At 39.6% G+C, this 24,636-nt stretch overlaps 1 protein-coding gene and 1 long non-coding RNA gene across 2 annotated transcripts in view; one reads left to right on the top strand and one right to left on the bottom strand.

Annotated features, from left to right (window-relative positions):
- The window catches only part of LOC104976682 (uncharacterized), a 692,169-nt gene that overhangs the window by 122,062 nt on the left and 545,471 nt on the right, over nucleotides 1-24,636 (top strand). The gene's annotated exons all lie outside the window — the stretch shown is intronic.
- MDFIC2 (MyoD family inhibitor domain containing 2) overlaps nucleotides 8,982-24,636 on the bottom strand; it is a 117,111-nt gene continuing 101,456 nt past the window's right edge. The window contains exons 4-5 of the mRNA XM_059880040.1: nucleotides 20,591-20,812; nucleotides 8,982-11,930 (exon numbers count right to left, since the gene is read on the bottom strand). Coding sequence (XP_059736023.1) covers nucleotides 11,671-11,930; nucleotides 20,591-20,812 — 482 coding nt within the window. The 3' untranslated portion in view covers nucleotides 8,982-11,670. The remainder of the gene's footprint in view (nucleotides 11,931-20,590; nucleotides 20,813-24,636) is intronic.

Below are 24,636 nucleotides of genomic sequence, written 5' to 3'. Positions count from 1 at the left end.
TCTAATAGTTCCAAGTAATGGAGATGGCAGAATCATTCTTAAATGATATACATTTTTCATTAATTTAGGGCAGCTGTGCCTTTGCTTCCACCCGCATACAAGTTCATTATGAATGAACATCTAATAGTTAATGTTTTGTCTTTCACCTTCTCTATATCCTTTTTTTTTTTTGGCCTGCTTATCATGCTTATGACTTGTAATTTCAAAGGTTTAATGACTAATTAGATTTTTTGGTAAGTATATATTAACAGCGCAAAAGAAAAAAACTCCCAACAGGAGAGTTAATCAAAATTGAAATTTGAACGTAAAATGTCCCTGTTAACAATTTAGGGACAATTTGAGACGGAGAAGGCAATGGCACCCACTCCAGTACTCTTGCCTGGAAAATCCCATGGACGGAGGAGCCTAGTGGGCTGCAGTCCGTGGGGTCGCGAAGAGTCGGACACGACTGAGCGACTTCACTTTCACTTTTCACTTTCATGCATTGGAGAAGGAAATGGCAACCCACTCCAGTGTTCTTGCCTGGAGAATCCCAGGGACGGGGGAGCCGGGTGGGCTGCCGTCTATGGAGTCACACAGAGTTGGACACGACTGAAGTGACTTAGCAGCAGCAGCAGCAGACATTTGTATCCTCCTCAGACCTTTGGATTTAAATAACTTTTTTAAATTGAATACTTGCTATGTCAGTCACTCTCCTAAAGACATCTGATGTACTTTTTCATTTTCTCTTCAGTATAACTGTAAGATCTAAGTCTGATCTCCCTATTCTAGGTAAGGAAACTGAGGTTTAGGAAATTTAAGTAACTTGCCCAAAGAGATGATTATAAATGTCCATTATGGATTTATTGTTTGGTCCTTTAAAAAAGTTTTCAGAAACTATGAAGAGCAAAATATTCCCAGAGTAAATATTGTTGTATCCACTTCACTATTGTCAGTGGCTTATATAAAATGACTTACCTTGGAATGGAGTTAAAAATCATGATGGTCCAGGAAGAGGAGGTTTCTCAGAGGTTGAGACTTTCCTTTCTCAAACAGAGAAATCATGGCATATGCAGCTGAATACCTGAGTTGCCTAATATGGATGTTACAGGTTCCTTATTATTTTGGAAGTAGCATTCTCTGAAAGCCAGCTCATACCCAGTGTCTCCTGGGGTGCCAGAACTGTGACAAAAAGTATACCCTTCTTGAAATAAGTTAGTCATCATATACATGGCATAATGTGAATCATGGCCCTCAATTTTGAGACTCTATTCTTATGAACTCCATCAGTAAATAAATGAGTATTTTCTCAGTTCTCAAAGTGAGAGCAAGTAAAAGAAAAAAAATAATGGAACCATAGATATCTATTTAGAGGGATAGTGAGATAGAGAAGGAGCGAGCACATCACATGCCGTGAAACGAGAAAGATGAGTGTGTCAGTAGTTCCCCATGGCAGAATCGAAATCTTCATTTGGATGAAAAGAATCCCAAATCTCAGTTTGTGAGCTAAAGCAGATGGATGTTCCATGTTGGTACAGATTCCTGTTTGAAGCAGTGTGGTTGCACGGATGGGGTGGTCATTTGATTTCCTCTGAAGTACTGTCTTTTGCAGCTGTCTAAAAGAATTACGATACCCCATGAAGTGCACCATCCATGATGCTTTTAAAAATATTAAATAAAGGCTTCAACCAATGTCTCAAATCTATTTGCCCTTATTTATACACATGATTCTTTGGCTAATATATGTTTGGAAAATGCTGAGTTCAACACATATGTGTAGGGTATTTTTTGCTGCAGGACTTCTCAGAGTCTTTAGTATTCCCTATGAGTCTCCAAGAAGATGTAATGTTATACCCCTTGATCTTAGAATGCTTATTCCACAAAAGTGTCTACTTGAAACTACTGTGCAGTCAAACAGGTAGGGAAATGCTGGGGTATTGTTGCTTAGCTGAAGAAGGGTCTGACGTTTTCATTTTCAGAGTAATTGAGGCTAAGCCCCCACCCACTTGGACATTCATTGTGAATGAGTTTTTCACAGTTAACTCTTCTCCTTTCTCCCTCTCTTTAGTCCTTTTTGGTTTCTTATCATGCTTGGAACACATAATTCCTAAGGATTAATAACTAATTAGATTTTTCAACAACCATAAATTAAAGATGTAAAAGAAGAAATGAAAACAGTAGGGTAAGTCAGAACTGAAATTTGGAGTCTCAGCTCTCACTGAATAATTTAGTTGTAAGCCCTTGCTGGAATAACTATGTGCTTTTGTGTCACCTTTATGGGGAATCCTTGGGAAGAATCCTGAAATGGAGTCCAGAATGCCTCTTGGCATCGTATATTTTACTTCTCAAGTTGTCAGATGAGACTAATGCATTGTGTGCTTATCTGAAGTGTGATGGGCAAAGTTTGCTGTGCCCTTTTCCTATGAGAAAGGACTGTCTACACCCAAAAAGGATGCTAGTGTATGCAAATCCCTGCTAAGACCCTTTCCCATTAGGTGTGATGTTGCTTGTCCTGTTGATCTCTAGATCTCCATCATAGATTGCAAAAAAAAAAAAGGGTACCCTTTTCAACTCATGACTGTGGTTTTATAAAAGTGCAAAATTAAGGTATTTTTGCAGCCTTGCATCTTAAAATGATTCTTCCTTGTTTTAAGCACCACACCCTACAAAATGTGAATTTGCCTCCATTCCTAAGAAAGTCTTAATTGGATTTTCCCACAGAAGGAAGGGCTATGTGAAAATTTCCTCCATGGCAGATGTCTTTAATGTGGCCTTCTTAGGGAAAAGACCATTCTGATTTAAGGAAGCACACTAGATAAGAGAGATCTGAAAACATATAACCTTTAAAGGGATTCTAGAACAGAGGTGTTTTTTTTTTTTTTTTTTTTTTTTAAGCGATACAACCAGATAAGTACATTGTCTTTGCTCTGCTCAATGAATTTTTATAAAACCATTGCTTCTCTAAAAGCCTGCGAAATATGTGACATGTGAGGTCTTTAGTTGCGGCGTGTGAACTCTTGGTTGCAGCACGTGGGATCTAATTCCCTGACGAGAGACTCAACCCAGGCCCCTGCATTGGGAGCGTGGAATCTTAGCCTCTGGGCCACTAGAGAAGTCCCCGAAAATTTTAATGAAAGTAGTAAATCTACACATGTACTAAATCTACACAAAAGATTTTGATAGAATTATCTCTTCTACTTTTAACAGTGACCCATGGGGTAGGTGTTAATAGACACATTTTATGATGTTAGATTCAAATAGGTTTAGTTACTAACTCAGTTTGTTTAGCTAGTAAACAGCAGAGAAAGGACTGGTACCCATGTCTGTCTGTAGATGTCAACCTTCTTATCTACTCTTATATGGCTTCTTGAAGCCATTTCATAGAATTTACTTGTGTTATAATGGGGGCATTCTAGAAGAGGAGTGTCCTGATAATGCAAACACCCCAAGACCAGAAGTGGGGCCTTTAGGACGGTGAACCTTTGGGATGCTCCTCTAATTGAGTGCCTAGGTAATATTCTAGGCACTAAAAAGAAAAGGATCTAAGATCACTTTAAACTAAAACATATCCTCCACCCTTCCAACTCCCTCCTCCCTTGGAAGAAATCTTGAATTTCTGTATCAGTGGTATTTGTTATAAAATTTCTGCTCACTCTGGGGTTCCATCAGGCATCTTGATCATGGTGTGGCTCACCTTCATGCAGAAAACTCCAGCAGGGGCAGAGAGGAGTAAATTTCAAGCATGACCAACAATAAATACATGGGTTCTAAGCCAGTGCAAATGTGCTGAAAGTTCATCAGATGAGTTTTCACTGATTATTCCTCCAGGACCAATCCAGCTATTGAGAAGTCAGTTTCCATTATTTTTTCCCCATGTGGCAGAACTTGCCAGGGGCCTGGAATACAATTTAGACTCTAGTCAGATGGGATTTGCACTTCGTCCAACCCTGAAAAGTCACTCCTTGGCTATTATTTTTCACTCTATTGTAAATAGCAAGAGGCAGATGAAAAGGTAAAAAATATGTTGGTTGGAAGATACTTATTCTCGCCTACCTAGGGTAATCAAGAGGCGACATCAGCTCCAGATTTGGTGAGTAATAACTCACATTTGACTTTAATACACTGTGATAAACTTTGAGGAATATATCTTTTAAAACATAAAACGCTTTACCTCTGATTTAAAGTTTGGGGGATTGGTCCTATGCCGTCGGCAGGTTAGATTTAGCATCTCTGGAAATTCCAGAGCAATTTTAAACTACTCTTTTTGATCACTTGCTGCAGTTCCAGCTTTCAAAGAGAATGAGATGTTTTGGGAATGAATTGTGATGGACTTATATGAAAATTTATATGACCAAGAATTGGATTTGTTCCCCTGGAATATTATAGATTATGTTTTATGTTGGAATTACATCAGTGTGCAGAGCAGCAGAAGGCTGGCTTAATGTAGCTAAAAATATACCTTGACTTTCCACTTGGAATAAAACTCTCCCCTCCCCAACCCGTTCCTTCCCTAATGAAAATAATGGCTTCATGACTCATAGACATGATAGACAGTAGGGAATATTTGAGTCTTAAAATAGGAAGAGTTTGAGAAAGGACTAATAGCCCTTTTCTAATTTCTTTCCCATCCATCTCTTTCCTCCTGTTTTCCCTGTCACCATCCTATTTCAGGCCTTCAGCACCCCATGCCTCACTGCAGTGGCTCCTTTGTCAGTCTCCAATCCCTCCTTGCTCTAATTTGACCTGTACACTGTGTCGTGGCCCATCCTCCTCCCACCCCCACTTTAATCATGTAATCCCGTGCCATTTTTCAGTGGGTTTCATTTGTTCCAAAGTAAATCACAAAGTAACATTCAAAGGCTTTTCTAGATATGAACCTTGCCCCTTCCTCCTTCCCCACAGTCACTCACTTCCTAACCACTTTCAGGCCTTTACTAAGTCTTTCCTAGAGTTGGGCAATAACCTCCCTACTGTTTACATAGTTTCTTTCATTAAACCCACTGTTGCCCAGTTTATGATTACAGTACCATTGGTAGCATGCAAGATGATTTTTGGTGCTACACAGAGTATTTTTAAAAATTATTTTTTATTGATGGATAGTTTCTTTACAATGTTGTGTTAATTTCTGCTATACAGCAAAGTGAATCAGCTCTACATATCCATATATCCCCTCTTTTTTGGATTTTCTTCCTACTTAGGTCATCACAGAACACTGAGTAGAGTTCTCCCAGCTATACTGTAGGTTTTCATTAGTTATCTATTTTGGGCATACTATTAGTAGCGTATATATATATTAATCCCAGTTTACCAATTCCTCCTGCCACTTGTGTCCATTCATTTGTTCTCTGTGTACACAGACACATTTTTATTTTCAAAATTATCTCTAATCACATATTAATACTTTATTGTAAAAATACCACTAGTCGATCAAGACCATGAATTTATCCACATTATTGCTTAAATGAGAGTCATCAAAAACACGAGCTAGGAGGGTAACCTCATGAGTTTTGTGGGTCTGCTGAAACACTTCTACAGCATTTAGAACCCTAACTCTACCTCACCTCCCGAGGGCAGTTTCACACACTCACCCCCTGGGCTAGATCAAGGCTTACTGCCTTGGCTACGTCAGCAGTTATTTGATTGTAACAATGGCAGAGCGACAGCACCAGCAAGGTCCTACCTTCTTGCCTTCCCCTTCCATTGCCTGCACCTTAATTGCAAAGCTGTACAGCAGTGATTTGAAACGTTCATGCAGTTTTCTGAAGAGCCTCAATTACAAATGATGATTATCTTAGCTGCTGAGAGAATCTTGTTCGATATTCTTGTTTTATTTTTTAAAATGCTTACGGGAACTTGATGTTCAATGAAGACCCTTAAGCAGCAAGTGCTGAAAGAGGGAACAAAGATGATGTAGGAGAGGGCTGAACGTAGTGAAAGCTCTGAATCCACAAAATAAGTTGTGGCTTTGTAAATTCACTAAGTACATTTGAGGAACAATAAACCATAAAAGAGGTTACTGTGACCTTGGTTTCTGCATAGCTTTTGAGATAAAAGGTCTCAGTATCAGAATGCATTTGGTTGACTGTAGTGTTGTTGACTGATTAAAAACAATTCGTGCTCTTATGGAATGCTGATGAGGGACTGGTCCAGGTCCTGTGTGCAGGATGAGCTCTGGAGGCAGAGATCAAAATTGCTTTGCTAAAATGGAGCACTAAAATGTAAGCCTTTGTAACCAGAAATGAATGGGGCAGAGCTCCTGACATAAAGATTAAGTTGCTATACATTCACTTATGCATTTATTACTTATTAGAGTACCTATCTTAAAAGCATATTGAAGATGTTTCAAATTCTCATCATTGCATAGGATAACAACTCAGAAAACAGCGAGTGGGTTTCTTTGAATAGTGTCGTATTTTTATGATTGCTTTTGCTTTTGAAGTGATACTTGGGCTTTATTTTGATGCAATCATTTTTCATATGTACAACTTTTAGACTTAGGGATAAAAAAGTGAAAACCTTGACATGAACACAAGTGGTTCAAGCCTTGCAACAATTGCTTATTTGGTGTGAACCTTGGGCAAGTTACTTAATTTCTTTAAGTCTCTGTTTTCTCTAGGAAAATGAAGATGTTAGTAGAATCTGTTTCATAGGGCTGTTTAGAGAATAGTGATAATGTATATAAAGCACTTAAATATTATATTTTCTACTTAATATTTCTCTCATCTATAAAATAAGAATAATGCAGTAAAGGGAACACTGTCAGGCTCTCTGCTCTCCTCCTAACTATGTACTGAGAGCGTGTGGTGAAGTTTGTAGATGGTATTGCAATCCAGGTTTAAGAATGCCTTGGTCTCACCCTCCCACTCACCCCTTTCTCCCCCTGTTGAGTTCAGCAGAGGGAGCTATATGGATAGGAAAAATAGCTAGATGGGGAACAGATTCTCTTCTAGCGATGTAAGCACTAATCAAGGCAGGTCTTTCCAGCTAAGACTGAATCAGAAAATACAGTTTAGATGTCAAGGTTAAGTGAAGACCTCTGTTTAGTTCAGTTCATTTCAGTCGCTCAGTCGTGTCCAACTCTTTGCGACCCCATGAATCGCAGCACGCCAGGCCTCCCTGTCCATCACCAACTCCCAGAGTTCACCCAGACTCACGTCCATCGAGTCAGTGAAGCCATCCAGCCATCTCATCCTCTGTTGTCCCCTTCTCCTCCTGGCCCCAATCCTACTTCTTAAATCAGGATAGCCCTGGCTAAGGTAGTTCCTCAGTTGCCAACAGAGATGTGACATGACCAGCTTAGTCTAAGGAAGTATGCCCTGCAGCAACCTTAGACAGCAGGGAAAATGAGAATGTCCTGCTCTTGAGCTGATCTTTAAACCAGATTCCCTGACCTAAACTACACCACTTTGTAAAATGTGGCCCAATGAATGTCCTGGCTTCTGACCAAAGAGATCAACAACCCTTCCTCTTGTGACAGCAGGGAGGAAGCTAAAGGATCATCACTTTCCTAAATTCCTTTTCAAAGTGTGGAGTCTGTTGCACTGGGGCTGCTAGACTTAGCAAATAGAAATATAGGACACGCAGTTTAAATTGAATTTCAGATAAACAAGGAATTGCTTCATAGTATAAGTATTAATATGTCATGTCCAATATTTGGGACATTGCTTATACTAAAATATTGTTTGTTATTTATTGGAAATTTAAAGTTTAAATTTACCTGGCAAGTTTGTTTCTAACAGTTTTTTAAGGTCCATTTGGTAATGATTTATTGAGACTGATAGAAAAGCTTTTAGAGCTCTTTGGGAGGTTGTCCTGTGTGTGGTAGGACGTTTAGTAACATTCTTGGCTTTTAATCACTAAAGCTCAAATGCATCTTTCCTCTTTCCATTGTGACAACCAAATATTAATATGCCTCGAGACATTGCCAGATGAGTGCCGAATCACCGCTAACTGAGAACCACTGCTTTAGAGACAGTAGCCAAAGCCAGGCTATGAAGCATATCAGGATAGCAGACCAGAAGGTGGCCCTTTTTCTTTTTTCTTCTACTCTTTTGGCCACACCACATGGTATGTGGGATTTAGTTCCCCGGTCACAGGTCAAACTCACACCCCCTGCATTGGAAGCATGGAGTCTTAACCCGTGGACCACCAGGAAAGCCCAAGAAGGTGGCACTTGTATCTAGTACTGATGCAGCTCCTGTCCTTATCTCCATTCCTCATCCCTTCCCACATCCTGGGCTCCTTCATGGTGACGTAACGAGCTGTCTAGACCTATGTAGAAAATACCGATAATGCACTTTTGGTCCAGTGTTGATTATAATCACTCGAACATTATGCTCTACTCACCCTACCTTTCTGAACAATTCACATGAGCCTCTACATGGCTCCTCTTCAGGTTTTAACTCAGGTATCTTTTTTGAAGAACACCCAAGAAAATATTAAACCAAGTACTTAAATGTTATAATTTTATCACAGGTCATCAGTTTGTGTAACCTGGGCGAACTTAACATGTAATGGGCAAAATTCTTAGAGTCCAAGTGCCTTCATTAAGTGTATGTACTGTTCTTGTGTTCAGTTCTGTAAAGGGAGAAATCTAGAGGCATTGGATAATGAATTCTGCCCTGCAGACATTTCCACCTACACATTTATCCTTGAAAAAATGCTGATATGCCTTCATGTGGTATTTCCTATTTGTGAAGGTTCCCTGACTGAATATGTTGTCTCACTTCTTTGGGAAAAATTTTGCTTTATTAACTTTGATTGTCCAGCATTGATAATTAATTTTGTAGGCCTATCAGCTTATGTAGTGGGAAAATTTCATTAGCAAGTTAAATGTAACTTCGTTTCTTCATGGCTTCCCATATTTTGTAGGCTTTTAGGGAAGCAATGGTTTTATAAAAATCCATTGAGCAGGGCAAAGACAATGTACTTATCTGGTTATATTGTGTAGAAAAAAAAACCCTCTTTCTGGAATCCCTATAAAGGTTGTATGTTCTCAGAGCTCTCTTATCTAGTGTGCTTCCTTAAATCAGAATGTTCTTTTCCCTAAGAAGCCCACCTTAAAGAACAACATTATCTTTATTTGTGATCACAGGCTTTCATCATGGCAGAAAAAAAAAAAAAATCTGAACCTTCTCAGACCCTGATATTTGTATTTAATCAATAACCACGTTCCTTTTTCATCTGTCTTACCTCTGCAATTGCATTTTCCCAGCTATGTATGCTTTATTGTGTAAGAATTCAATTGAAAGAGCCATTCATGTTTGCAAAAAGGATGATGTTTTATTATTGGTGATAAAGAAAAGAAATTTCACACTTTGTATAACCGACCCTTTCTTTTAGAGCATGGCAAATTCTGAAAGTGAGGAATAAGTTAACAAGCCATGGAAAGAGAGGCCACAGAAGGATCTTGTAGTATTCTGACCATAGTATAAAATAAGACCTGACAATTTTTATGTCTTTAATTGACAAATATTCAGTTTACTTCTGAAATAGATCATCTTTGCCCAATTTGAGGGTTATGTAGACTAGAAAGAATAAGGGGATGATAGTCAAAATATTTAACATTTATATGACATGGCCTGATGAATGGAATGAGATACCATATTATCGGGACAGGATCCCAAAGACCCTCTACAGGTCCAGATGTTCTTCCTTGAGTGACCGGACTGTGAGGAGGTGGGTAGGGGCTCGGAGAGGGGCCAGGTGGTTAGGGGTATGGGAGAAGCCCTAAGGACGTCCACAGTAGCAACTGTTTATGAGCCAGTCTGGTAGTATTTTGATATTTGAGCAACTGGAACAGGTATATAGCTGTGTAGAGCGGAACTAATAAGTAGAGAATCCTGGGGTAATGCACGGCCATTAGAAACTTAGACCACCACTCTGAGTTTCTGACACTGCCATTAAATCACTGTATGATCTAGGATCAGTCAGTACTTGGGGGACTGTTTTCTCTTTTGAAAATATTGGGTAACAACAACTTTAGGTCCCCTTCTTAATAGTTTACATTTTTCCATCCTGAAGATCTGCAAGTTCTATGCATACAGTTGTCTCTAAGCTTCTAGAAAGAATTGGGACTACAGTGTTTCATAAGGGTTGGGCTCTATCTTGCTCTGTGCTTTGTGGATAACACGATAATTGAACAAGGACGAAGCCTGCAGGAGCCGTAGATGCACTGTGTTACCAGGAATAAGACGAGAGCAGTTCAATGTTTTTTATATGGGCAGTTTAAAATATTTTCAAAAGATTAAGAGTTTTCAGTGTTTTGAGGAAGTTATCACATAGTAGAAAAATGTGCTAGTTGGCTACAGACACAAACCAAATATGCCTTTTGTCCCAAACTGCCAAAGTCAGGCAAAGATAGATATTTTGGGATTTGTTATTGTTGTTGTTTGTCTCGATCATAAAAAGTTCTGTTGACTCATTTAACTTTCGTGTTCTTTGGTTATTGACAGTGTGTTTTTTTTTACATTCGATGAAGGTAGTGAGATAGTGTCATTAGAATATTTAAGAACACGTTTGTGAGCAGCGCCATGCCTACAGAGACCGAAGAAAATTCAAGTGACTTCAACCTCCACAAATCGCTTTAATTTGTTTGATTGTTTGTTTTAGTTTGTTGGAGTCAAAAGTCACTTTCTAAGTTTATACCACATCTTAAAAGATTTTTTATAAATATGAGGAAGTGCTCAATATAATTATGAATCACTTGAATTTTCAGAAAAAGAAAAAAAGATATGGTTTCTGCAGCACATTCTGTATTAGGAAACTCAGTGCTGAATAAGTACCTGCACATGAATTTCTTTCGGGTTCCTACACAACTGATCATTTAGTAAAATGAACTGGTTCTGTTTTAATATCCTGTTGCTTATTGTACCTGACAAACAGAAATGAGGAAAATGAAGAATTAACGATCTGGGGTCATTTTCTTGAAACTTGCACATAATTCCCATTTCTGCTTATTAGAATAAAGAAAAGATTTTCTGTAACAAATTAAGAATATGCATAACCTGTTATGACATAGTCATAAGCATATAATAATATGGTCTAGAATTACAGTACTCTCTCAAAGTACATCATATTCAAAATTCACTGGGTATGTCTTAGAGACATCTGTTGTAATTACAGGAACACGGTTTCTAATTCATTTAATTCCCTTTCCTACCTAAACTGTACATATAAGTGAATTTTAAGAGACTGTATAAATAAATTTTTAATTACAAAATGATGTTATACAATACATTATTAATAATAACCAACAATGCATAATGTTTATGCATGAGTCCATTAGAAAGACAAGCTAATGTATGTCAATTCTAAAAGAATGCACTAATTTGTCCTGAATTTGTGAATGAAGTTGAATCCATGATGCAAGCCAATGAGTGCAATAACACAGAATGGTTCTGCATGCTATTTTGCAGTCAAGAAACATCTTGTACCTATGGCATTTAAGAAGTATGTAAGATTTGTTCATCACATGTGATCAAGATCTGATTTTTCAGTGAGCCATGCGGTGGGGAAATTTGGAACAAGACCATTGAGTTGACAATACTAGCTTTTCCCCAGACAGGTGCAGAATAAAATGGTGAAATGTGTACAGTCCTTACATTTCAGCACATGAAAATCACAGGCTCATTGTCATGAAGTTTCCCCTGAGGGCCAAAAGGTCTGCCTGAACACGGTTCCTTTGTTGTGCTAACGATAACAAATTTCGGAAATCTCCATGGCCAGCTCCAGACAGTCACTGGTCTCATGACAAGATTCAAAAAGGCTGCAGTCAATGTCACAGTTGCAGTTGCAGTCATTCCGGGAGTGGCTTTCATCTGAGGTGTGATGGTACCTGAGAGAGGGGCAGCAAACATTGATACACACCGTTTCACACGTGTCCGGGAGCATCAGGAGACAGTCCAGAAACTGGCAGAACAGACAGGTGAGGATAAGGGAGGCGCAGTCCTCTGTGGAAAGAAGAAAGAAAGACAATTATATGTGGCTCATCTGGGGACGCAGATGCAGGGCAAGCATGTGCAGTGGTGTGCTTGATAACTTTATAGCCGACTCTTAATTATTTATCCGTATTGGAGGTGATGTACACCATTATTTTCTCAACTGCTCCCACCCCCTGTCCAGTACTCACTCTACTTAAGTAATTGCTTTATTAACTTCCTGAGCATTTCCTATTGATTCCACATAATCTGGTTATTTAAAGTGCTGTCCCTTTTCTAAACTCCTATATTTACATTGTGTATAGAGGTGCTGGGAAGCTGCACAATTAGCTACCTCTCTTGAAACCTTGCAGTGGTCTGAAAAATAGTAAGTCCTCCTCAAGTGCTGGGAGCTTTCAGGAGCAATTAGATTTGGGGACAAGGAGAGATCATCCACATTTCTGGCTTCTCGTCACAAGGCTTTTTTATTTGTTTGATGTGGATTCCAGTAAATCTGCCACACCCATATTCAGTGCCAGTGAAAAGCACATTTCAAAACCTAACATAAATTACTTTTTAAATAATTGTAGTTGTTTGTGGTAGTATATTATTTTTAAGCCCTGTCTCATTTTTCCTCCAGGAGATCAAGGAGGAATCAGCCTTGATTTTATATAGTTAAATGAAATACATCATCATATACACTTAAAATGGTATAAATCTTATCAATCCTATGTAAGAAAACTGTTTTAGAAATTTGCTATGCAGACTTGTAAAAATGTGAAAAGTATCTCTAAGGCATCGAAGGTAATTGGTAATTCTAGCCAAGCAGCTGTGATGGGTTATGGATTATTTTTGTTTGTTTGTTTCTACAAAGGGAATTAGTTAGAAGATGAAGTAATTCTTTTGTTAAAATTATAACTTCTTTCCTTTTCTTTCTTCATTCTTCCTCCCTCCTTCTTCTTTTTTTTTTTAAGTTAAGAAAGTCTCAAAAACATGTAAGGGTCTTTAAAAAGGGTAGGTAAGTGTTCATATGATATATCATCTAAGTAATTAAAATCAGTATACTGAAGACTGCTGATGGTTGAAAGTAACATTTTAGTGTGAATTGGGGAAAATTCCCCTCTCCTAATGGGCGTATCAGTCAATCAACATTATTACACTTTTGTAATCTATTTTTCCTCCATTAAGAATGTTAGTAATCTTTGGTCTTCAGACTTCAGTTGACTGACTATACAAGCTTGCAAATTCTGCTTTCTGCATCATCTGCCAGTGCTGTCTAAGTGTTTTTAGGTCCCCATCCATTGACTTCTTAAGAATGTCTTCCGGAAAACTTTTTTCTGTTATTCGTAACAGAACTGCTGTTCTGTTGCACAACACTGCTTAGTGTTTAAGAGAAGGGAGAACATGGAAATTCTCTGAAAGGGAACAAATATTTTAAATACACTCATTCTAATTTATTTTAAAAAAATATATATATATATATATAAAGGTCTAAAGTGAGTTCTGCAATCAGATAAACAAAAATCTTCCTTCATCCCTCAGTCCCTCCTGCCCTCTTCCCCAGCCTCTCACCTTCTGATTCTTTCTTCCCAGTAAGACAGAGTGGTAAAGAACCAGGCCATAACTTTTATGACCACTTTAATTGCTATGTATTGTTGCAGGTGCTGTGGCCATTACTCAGTATTTATAGTTTAGGTGGCCTATTTCATAATACGTCTATGGTGTGTGTACTCATCTCTCTGCCAGACAGGGTGTATTTTTATCCCCTTAGAGCCAGCTTCTAGCATGTGGCCAACCCACCCATAGCTCACAAGTCACTACAAATCATCCACAAAAACTCAGCAGTGAGTGAGTGCCGTTCATAGACTGTTCTCAGTATGCATTTCTGAAGAGGGCGTGTTGGTGGCCAAAGATCTTGGGCATAAAGCCTCATCACTTTTTTTTTTTTAATGCCAAGACTGCTGCTCTAGCAGCCCCTGGTAAAGAAGAGGCTCTCAGGAGAAAATATTCCAAGCAAATGCTCCCTGATCTCTTAGACTGGAGAATCAGAGACTTACTCAGGTCTGTGACCATATAAAAATAATTTACCCACCAGATCCTGTCATTTGTAAATATTACAAGATTCAAAGTTTGGCTTAGAAATAAGTCAGGTTGGGTGCAGGGTGTCCTCTGGGGATGGGAGCTGGTATTTCCTATCAGAGTGTGAAAACCTGTTTGTAAAATGGCCTTGTAATTTCCTGTGGGTATATAACTGGTTTGAATCCTCTTGCCAACAGCTCCTCAAGTTGTCAGACCCTGGAGGTCTCTGCTTCTGATGTACACCATAGATTTTATGTATAATATTATATATATATTGACCTAATCCTTTGGTCAAGCTGGCATTTGTTTCCTTCCTTATCTCTATCTTGCACTTGAGAATAGAGCCCATTATTCTTTTTCTGTTTATAAGTCAGTCCTTTTTATTTGGTTATAAAAGGCAGAGCCTCTAGCCCAGAAAAACACAGCAATATTAATGAATTGAAAACAGATTTTTTTCCCCAACTTTCAAGCGTGTTCCACACAGTTCCTAAAAGACGTATTAAATAATTCTGCATGATCAGGGGAAACTGTTTTGCATATGGCCCATTTTTGTTTGCACAGAAGTAGCGTAAGCAGTTCATGGGGAAAGTCTCAACTGTTTGAAAAGAGAATTGGACTTTCCATTCTCCTGAATGGGTATATTTTCCTTTGCCTGCAGTATTCCTTAGGACTTTAATGTTGCATAAACTTGATGTTCCATAGCCTATCATTAGCACTCCTCGTGGCCAATCTAAAGCATCATGACCTCGTGCCCAGCATCCATCCAGCCGCCTGCGTCTCATCTCTTCTGCACTGTGTTCAGAACATCTCTCACTTAGCAAGGCCACCTTGCATCATGGAGCTCCCTCTTTCCCACATTCCACAAACCTGTCTCTTCCCTAATTGTATCTTGTGAATGGCTCCTGAACGCACATATGAATTGCCTGAAAGCTGCACCTCATTCCTCTCATTTTTCTTTTCCTCATCATACCCTCTCCACCCAATTCTCTCCTGAGTTTCGCTGATTTCCTTGCAGAGTCCTATTTGAGATTCGTCAGCCTCTGTCCACTGTCTTAGCTGTAGCCACTCTCAGGTCCATGTTAACAGCCTCCTGTCCAGGACAATGCTTCCACATGAGCCCACCTCAAATTCATTAGCCCTTGTGATATTTAAAATCATAAATTAGAACATCTCACTCTCCCTTTAGAAGTAGGTCCTAAATCCTTACCTCAGGCTACAAAGCTCTCTGCTTTGAATCTTCTCTTTGGTTTTATCTTCTTCCAAATGCCCTGCTCGCTGTGGCTTCTGCTGGTGCCACTTACTTCTGTTTTGTCTACTAACAGTTGCTAGTGGCTGAGGAGCTAATGTGCGTGCTGAGGATCTACTGCTAACTAGGAGAGACCAAGAGAAGAGGTGGCAGAGCTTTCCTATTACTGCTGATTTCCTCACTTGGCTTTTCGGCTCTCTTCATACCTTTGCGGCACATTCCTTACGTATTAAATTCCTTTTATTGAACTACCTGGCATCACAGCATAGGCTCCGCATGTTGCTGTCAGGATACCCATCTCATTTCTCACTCCTTCCTTCCTTAAACCTGCCTTAAAGGAGATCTGAGACCTTCAGGCCATTCACCTGAATGTGGTATTTGCCTTTGAGCAAGAAGCCATGATGAAAACCCTCTGAGGGTGCTTTTATTTCCTCTTAGGGTGCTTTTATTTCCTCTTTCGGAGAAGGCAATGGCACCCCACTCCAGTACTCTTGCCTGGAAAATCCCATGGATGGAGGAGCCTGGAAGGCTGCAGTCTGTGGGGTCGCTGAGGGTCGGACACGACTGAGCGACTTCACTTTCACTTTTCACTTCATGCATCGAAGAAGGAAATGGCAACCCACTCCAGTGTTCTTGCCTGGAGAATCCCAGGGGCGGGGAAGCCTGGTGGGCTGCCGTCTATGGGGTCGCACAGAGTCGGACACGACTGAAGTGACTTAGCAGCAGCATTTCCTCTTTACTTTCACCCCTAGGGTGCATGGAGGATGTGAAGACTGTGAAGTGCTAAGTGATACTCTTATGATCCTGAAGGACTACTGCAGCCTCTGGACCATTCCAAATGTAATTAGAATATTGGCTGTTTAAGGGGGAGAATCTGTTTCTGTTTTGTATATGCATTCATTTGTATTACTTTTGGTTCCACATATAAAGTTTGTCTTTCTCTGCCTGACTTACTTCACTAAGCATAATATTCTGTAGTTCCATCTACGTTGTTGCAAGTGCCAGCATTTCATTCTTTTTTATGACTGAGTAGTATTCCCGTGTACAGGTACACCATATCTTAATGTGGTTGCTAAAGGGGAGATAGAAAGGGGGGCAAATTAGGGGTACGGGCTTCACAGATACAAACTAAAGTATATAAAATAGGTAAGCAACAAGGATGTACAGTACAGCACAGGAAATTATGCCTGTTATTTTATAATAACCTATAGTAGAGTATCGGAGAAGGCAATGGCACCCCACTCCAGTACTCTTGCTTGGAAAATCCATGGACGGAGGAGCCTGGTGGGCTGCAGTCCATGGGGTCGCTAAGAGTTGGAGACGACTGAGCGACTTCACTTTCACTTTTCACTTCCATGCTTTGGGGAAAGAAATGGCAACCCACTCCAGTGTTCTTGCCTGGAGAATCCCAGGGACAAGGGAGCCTGGTGGGCTGCACAGAGTCAGACATGACTGAAGCGACTTAGCAGCAGCAGCAGCATAGTAGAGTATAATCTGCAAAAATACTGAGTCACTATGCTATATACTTGAAGCTAACACAGTCCTGGAAATCAAGCATACTTCACATTTAAAGAGGCAGGAAACTCCCCTCATGGTCCAGTTGTTAAGATTCTGCACTTCCAATGCAGGGGGCACAGGTTTGATCCCTGGTCAGGGAACTTAGGATCCCACATGCTGCACCACACGGCCAAAAAATAAAAAATAAATATGGGAGAAAAAGAGAGGCAGAATCTGCCTCATTAGAAAAGATCATATTTAGTTAAAATGGAGAAGGTAACAGTGCAAAGGAATTTCCACTATTGTACCTGAGGTCAGTCCCTCACTCACGATCCTGTCCTCTCTGAGTTTGCCCTTCTAGCTGTCGTTCTTGCCACCACCATGTCTGGAATCAGGAGGAGGGCGGAACCAGAGGTGGCTGTAGCTGCCCTCTCTGGTCCCTGTCACACTTCTCAACTCCAGAAGCATAGCTCCGGCATCTTTGGGAATCATTTTCCAAAGTGGCAAGAACATGATTTTAAAAAATACAGATTAAAAAAAAAATCCTATCCTCTTCTCCCAAAACAAAATTAAAAACAAAAACAAAGCAAAGGACAAGATGAACCTCATCCAAATGGCATATTCTGGTACATTATGGTTAGTGTTCTGTCACCGAGAGAACTTGGCATTAATAACAAGATTCATGACATGGTGGCTCCAACTGGTTACTGGAAGTTTTGGGTTCAAAAGTATAAAAATTGGTTCCCACTCCCCCAACATTAAGTTCTTCAAAAAAGTCTGTAATGCAGAATGGAAATAGATAAAGTGTGACTGCCTTTCTCTAGCTGGGGTATCATCCCTGATTTTATCAATTTTAATAGCTACTTAAATATGTCAAGATCTATTTAAGTTCAGACAAGCACAACTAACATTCAAGTTAGTTCTTTAGAACTAGAATGACTAGATTTGGGTGATACTTAGTAAATTTGTGCTTATGTTTTTTTCTGAGCAAATGAACTGAAATAATTATAAAATTGAAACATTTTATAAGGTGACACTGTTGCATTTAATTGTATGAAATTTACAGTGTAGAAAATGTAATCATTTTATTCAGTAGTCCATGGTGTAATTAAGACTATTCTTTTGAGGTGTCTTATATTTATGATTTTCCTCTTCCACTTGGATGAGACACCTCAGATTCAAAATTATACATCCATTAGGTATATTCTCAGGAATCTTTTTAAGCAGCCTGTTTTCTCATAGCATGTATATCCCTGGTTTTATCATCCACCGGGATGCTTTTACAGTCAGATCATAGAAGCAGAAGCACAGATAGTGCTCTGGACTTCTCCCCTTTTCTCCAGGAATGGGACCACACGGATGAGCCATGATTTAATAATAATGTCGCAGCACATAGTGTGTGATGCGCAGTAAAGATCCTTCTTAAATTCCCATCAGTGCACACACCATGAACTGTGCTAATGGATGAAGCACATTTTACAAAATCTGCATGTGTGAGGCTTCTCCATCCTTGTTTTAAGTGGGGAAATGTATATAAATAATAGATATTAGCAATTAAGCACCCATTCCTATGCACTCATTTATATATTTGAAAATAAATTAACCACAAACTACATGGAAGTGGATGCAATCTTCTCTTTTCCCTTCTGTTTCCCCTGCTGTTCCTGAAAGATATTTCTGTATTTATCTCAGTATGAACAATGACCCCAGCTCTCAATTTCTGCATCCTTAAATTAATTACTATCAAAATTTCCTAAAATGAAGTGAATCTGATTTAACTGTTTTAGTTCCTTGATCTTTGCTGTTTAGGATAATAAGAGTTTCTTCACACTGTTTGTGGGCCCTTGTCTGGATGTTTTACTGTCTTTTAACCAGATACCAAAAGTGCTTACCGTGGTAGGGAGATTTTTTTTTTTTTTTTACAGCTAGGGAAATGAAGGGTAAACTACTGCCTAGGCTGTTAGCTTAATATTGGAATTTCCTGGACCACAGTATCCTTGGTCCAGGCCTTAACAAGACAGTCTAATTCAGTGGTCTTCATGAATCTCCTTTGCTCTTTTGCAGAGTGAATGGTTTTTTCCTACATGAGGCACCAGAGTAGGGTTGCCATTTTAATAGAATAGTCATTTGGGTCTTCCCTGAGAATACAAGGGTTCAGGCAACATGCTGACTGCATTGGCCTTCTCATTCTGCCAAGACACCTGATAAGACAGGTTAGAGTGGTTCTGCTATACGTGTGTGTGTGTGTGGATACATATAATGGGAATTCCTGATTCTGGAATCATTACAAGAGCTGTGTAACCCTGACATGATTTGACAGAATTCTTTAGTGTCAAAATGTTGAGAATGCTGTTGTATTGCCTGTTTTCTTGATTAGCACCAAGCTCTAACAAAACGAGAAATATGGACATCATCTTGACTCAAGGTCATAACCTGGCCAGAGTTAGCCAAAATCCATGTCTTGTTGTGAGTATCTGGGGCTTCATAAAGTAAGCTGGCAACATCGTAAGTATTGCCAACACTTACAAATTGAGAGGTTGCGTGTAACATTCTAGGTCTGGCAACTCTGAACCTCTTTTTCCTTCTGGCAACAATTAGCTGGAGCTGAGTAGAGGCGGTGCTGTTTACCTTGCCATAATACTCGCCAATGTCTATTGTTTACCTCCATGCTTCATAATTCACATTATCATCTGGCAACTGCATTTGCAGGCGATCCTGTCTGTAGCTTCTGGTCCAAAGCATCCATGACATTTTCACAAGATCATATATAACATGTATTAGAAATCTTTTCCTTACTTTTTAAAACCGTAATCATAATAAAAGCAAAAATTAGACACCCATTATGTGATAGACTTTGGGATGTTTTCCCGTGCTGTTTCATTTGATCTTCAAAACACCGTATGGCATGTTACTAGCACCATTATATAACTGAAAGTCTGAGATTCATAGGTGGTAAAACTTTATCCAGTTTTATACAGTGAATAAATTTGAGTCAGGAATTAAACTGATGTGATTTCAAAGTTCCTGTTATACAGAGTTCATTTCATTTTTTGTCTTATTTTGAAAGGCAAATATGAATTTAAATATAGACCAGAAACTATACCCTGTTATGTTTTCCTTTGAGAAACTTCGAGTTTTCCTTAAATGCAAATATCAATATGGAATATTATAAAGCTCTTGAGTGATTTGCATCTTCTGTAAAGGTCACTGCAAAGTTAGCCTGATTAAAATTCCATATGTCTTAGTCTGAAGTCCATTACTTTGAACTTGACTATGCTGATCATTTAACATCAGCTCAGTTTGAAATTGGTTTTGCAGATGAAACATGCCTCTAATGTCATACATCGAGATGGTTTGGTGTAGCTTTGCACTGATTCAAACGCCTAGGAGGTAGTGTTACCAGAGGAACCAACCTTTTCCCACAGGCTGCTGATCTCAGCATCCTTATAGTTAAAGAAGTTTATTTTTACACATTTTCAACTTTTTGATACTATTCCACTCTGCCTTCTTCTCCTCTCAGTCCTCTCAGTCTAGACTCAAAGGTTGAATAGTTCCAGATCCAAGAAGAGAAAAAAATTGGCCATTTAAAAAATTTACTTCATCACTCCATAGCCAGGATGATTATACCTCATTCAAGCTATTTAAAACACTTTGCCTCAGACTCCCACCTTGGAGAGCAAACAACCTACCAAGCACCTCATAATTGCAAGGTGACCTTGACATGTGTCATTCACCAGAGTTTTCAAATCAAAGTCTTCCTGTTTAATATTCATAAAGACTTTTTTTCCCCCTAACAGCATATGTGATGATTTTCCAGGGGCCGGGGGTTGGGGAGCTTTATTTAGAGATAGGTTGATTGTGAGAAACATACCATCAGTGTCTCTCGGATGAACTGAAGTATCAGTTTGGAGGTAGGAAAATTTCGTTTGGCTTTCTTCAAGGGAGGACAGTGATATGCTGGATTCTGACAGTTTTTTCTCACTGGGGGTTTCCTTGGCTGGTCCATCTGTGATATTGAATTCGGATACTGAATTTATAACGATAGCATTAATGGCTTTCTGGTCTGCCTGCTTTTCATTTGTGAGTTGCACATCTAGATGAAAAAAGAAAACACACATACAGACACCCACTATAGTTGACATGACCTAGGGATCCAAAGATGGATGTTTGCGGACAAATCCCCATTCTAGACTTTTCTAAGATTAAAATATTATTTGAAAGTATGCAACGTTATTGAATAGGATTATTTTGAATGAAAATATATGTAAGAATAAACGTGCAATAATTATACAATTTAAAACACATGGCAATTTTCACATTTCATGGTAATTGGTAACACTAATTTCCATGGTGGTCTTTGTAGTAATGGGTGGGAGAAGCAAGGTGTTCATTCACTAGAATTAACAAAAATCTCATAAAATGTTGTCAGCTTATTGTCATAATGTGTTGTGAATCTCAGAAGTAGTATTGGGTTAGCCAAGAAGTTGGTTTGGGTTTTTCTCTAACATCTCCTGGAGAAACCTAAATGAACTTTTTGGCCAATAAATGGATTTTTAAATGCTGGACAGTACTGTTTAATAATGTGTATGATCTCAATCAAGTTGTTGCATTCCTTTGTCTTTACAGACCTCAGTTTCCTTCCCTGTATAAGAAAAGGGGTCACACGTAACCAGCCTATAAGCTCATTTCCATGTCTGCCTTGAAGACTCTTTGGTTGCCAGTCTTTTCTCTGCTTTGCCATTTGTTAGGTCCTTATAAAGGTGATAGTCTTTCTTTGTGGCTTTGAGAGTGTGCTTCTTGGGGAACAGGCTTTTATTTCCATGTAACACCCTGGGAGGGAATGTCTAGCAAGCTCTTTGACTGAGATCCTGGTTTGGAGAGGCACAGGGCAGGCTGAGGAGACCTAGATGCTTCATGTGGTTCACATCTCCCATGTTTGTTTACTGATTCCCACATAATAATTGAGGGTGTTAGCACTGGGCTGGGCCCTCAGAATTCAGTGCTGCCTAACTGGGGCTGCCCTGGGGGTTCAGACAATAAAGAATCTTCCTGCAATGCAGAAGACCCAGGGTCAATCTCTGGGTCAGGAAGATCCCCTGGAGAAGGGAATAGCAATCCATTCCAGTATTCTTGCCTGGAGAATCCCATGGACAGAGAAGCCTGGTGGGCTACAGTCCATGGGGTCGCAGAGAGTGAGACGTGACTGAGTGACTAACGCAACAGAGGTATGGTCACTGGCTTTTAGAAATGTCGAACAAATTAGCAATACAGTAAAATGTTGAGGAGCGTACAACAGAAGCATACCACAAAATCAGGTTAGAGAAAGAGACAAGACAGGGTAGTGGTGCAGTTAATGTATAGCTTAACTGCACCAGTGAAGTGATCCAGAGATGCAGAGAAGGGTTAACAGATGTGAGACACACATACATCCAGACTGATTCCCAGGGAATTCTCCAGACCTCAACAAGCACCAGTCCTGGGGATCGGGCAGCTCTACTGGGAGGTAGTGAAGATGCTTTCTGGAGGATTTCCTTTTCCATCACTAGCCCAGTCCCTGATTGAGTAATGCTCACTGAGTGACTGAAATCAATAAAAGAGTTGGCAACCTGGTTTAATTTTACTGTGGTTAGGCAGCTCAGTGCAGGAAGTATCTTCTTGCCAACTCCATTGTCATTGTCCTTTCAGAAGCTGCTTTTTGGTTTGAAGCAGATGAAAATCTCTACTTGATCCTACCTGCTAGGACGGGGGTTCCTAGACCTATCTACAGAGTAGAATCATCTTGGAAATCTTTTAAAACTTGGAAATATTTTAAAGATCAGGCATCCCCTCTATCCCTTTAACAGATTGGATTACAGTTCCTCAGAGATTTTGGAAGCTCCCCAGGAGATTCCAACATGCTGACAAGTTTGGGAACCACTGCCATAGTGACCTTCTGCTTTTGAGAGTGGAAAAAGGAGAGGACAGCCTACTGATAGGTACATCAGTGATTTTCAGAAGCTAATTATGAAACAGTTGCTCTCCAAAGGCTCCTAACTTGTGTGAGAGCTGACACTATTGCACACACAGTTGTCTTCAGCCTTTTTTGTTTCTTTCTGAGCCTCCAAATAGACTTGACTTTAACAGTGCTTAATTTCTTTTTTCTGTCTCTTATGCTCTTGGCTTTAAATCTCTTAGATGCAGTTTGATTCACGTTAAAAGGGATTGGCAGAAACAGGTTCTGGAAAACATCTATTGTTGATAGCATTTAATGTAATATCAACCTAGACAGCAAAAACCAGAGACATCATTTTGACTACAAAGGTACATATAGTCAAAGCTATGGTTTTTCTAGTAATCATATATGGATGTGAGAGTTGGGCCATAAAAGAAGGCTAAACACTGCAGAATTTATGCTTTCTAACTGTGGTGCTAGAGAGGACTCTTGAGAGTCCCTTAGACAGCTAGGAGATCAAACCAGTCAATCCTAAAAGAAATCAACTCTGAATATACATTGGAAGGATTGATACTGAAACTGAAGCTCCAATACTTTGGGCACCTAATGCAAAGAGCCGACTTGCTGTAAAAGACTGTCATGCTGGGAAAAACTGATGGCAAGAGGAGAAGTGACAGAGAATGAGTTAGTTGGATGGCATCACAGACTCAATGGACATGAGTTTGAGCAAACTCGGGGAAATAGTGAAGGAGAGGGAAACCTGGTAGGCTGCAGTCCATGGCGCTAAGAGTCGGACTCGACTTCACTTTCCCTTTTCACTTTCATGCATTGGAGAAGGAAATGGCAACCCACTCCAGTGTTCTTGCCTGGAGAATCCCAGCGACGGCGGAGCCTGGTGGGCTGCCGTCTATGGGGTCGCACAGAGTCAGACACGACTGAAGTGACTTAGCAGCAGCAGCAGCAGCATGGGGTTGCAAAGAGTTGGATACAAATTAGCAACTGAATAACAGTAATAACAATGTAATATTGAATTGATAGAATTAGCTCAACAGATTGAGAAACTCTTGGACTCTAACTCAAGAGAGATTCATGGATTTAAGATAATGATAAAAAAGAATAGTTTATTTTTCTTACTTGGATATCAAAGTGTCGACTAACCACCTATGATCACAAATAGTCATTAAAATTATGCCTTCAGTACTCTGAGAAGTACTGACATTTGGGGCCGGATAATTCTTTGTCACAGGGAAATTATAGAATGTTTAGCAACATCCCAGTCCTCTCCCTACTTGATGCCAGTAACACCAATTACCCCAGGATACAATAAACAAAAATGTCTGTGGATATTGCCAGATTTCCTCCAAGGGTTAAAAATCACCCATTTTGAATACCAAACCACTGCCTTAAATGCACGTGCGCACACACGCATGCACACACACACACACACACACACAGAATTGTATACATTTTATGTCAAGTGTTCTGTGTTACCACTATGTACCTTATTTAAGCATCACAAAGACACTAGGAGGCAGTTATTGTCAGCCTCCCAGAATACATAGGAAATGCATACATTGGTACCCCAAGTTAACAGATGAGTAAAGCCAAGGCTTAGAAAGTTTATTTAGATAAGTTGCCTGAGGCTTCCTTGTTAGTAAACGATAGACCTGGGATTTGAACCCAGGCCGTTTGGATTCCAAAACCGTTGCTCTTATCCCTGTCTCTTTATATTACTCAGTATTTCCTCCTATTTGTTCTTAGCTTTTCTCTCTCCTTCCTCACCACTGGAACTGCACATCAGCAAAACCCTTTTCACTCTAAATCCTTTGATGTGTCACCTACTGGAAATCAAGCCTTGCAAATAACATCACTTTATAGACATATCTCTCCCTCAGCAGTCTTTACAAAGCAGGACTACCTTCTCGCACATTTAGGGAATCCTGCCTTTTTAGTTACAGCTGCTCTATCCTCAGGAAGAGCTGATA

This window comes from Bos taurus, chromosome 22, assembly GCF_002263795.3.
Source record: "Bos taurus isolate L1 Dominette 01449 registration number 42190680 breed Hereford chromosome 22, ARS-UCD2.0, whole genome shotgun sequence".
Lineage (NCBI taxonomy): Eukaryota > Metazoa > Chordata > Mammalia > Artiodactyla > Bovidae > Bos > Bos taurus.
This window is presented reverse-complemented; position numbering and strand designations above follow the sequence as displayed.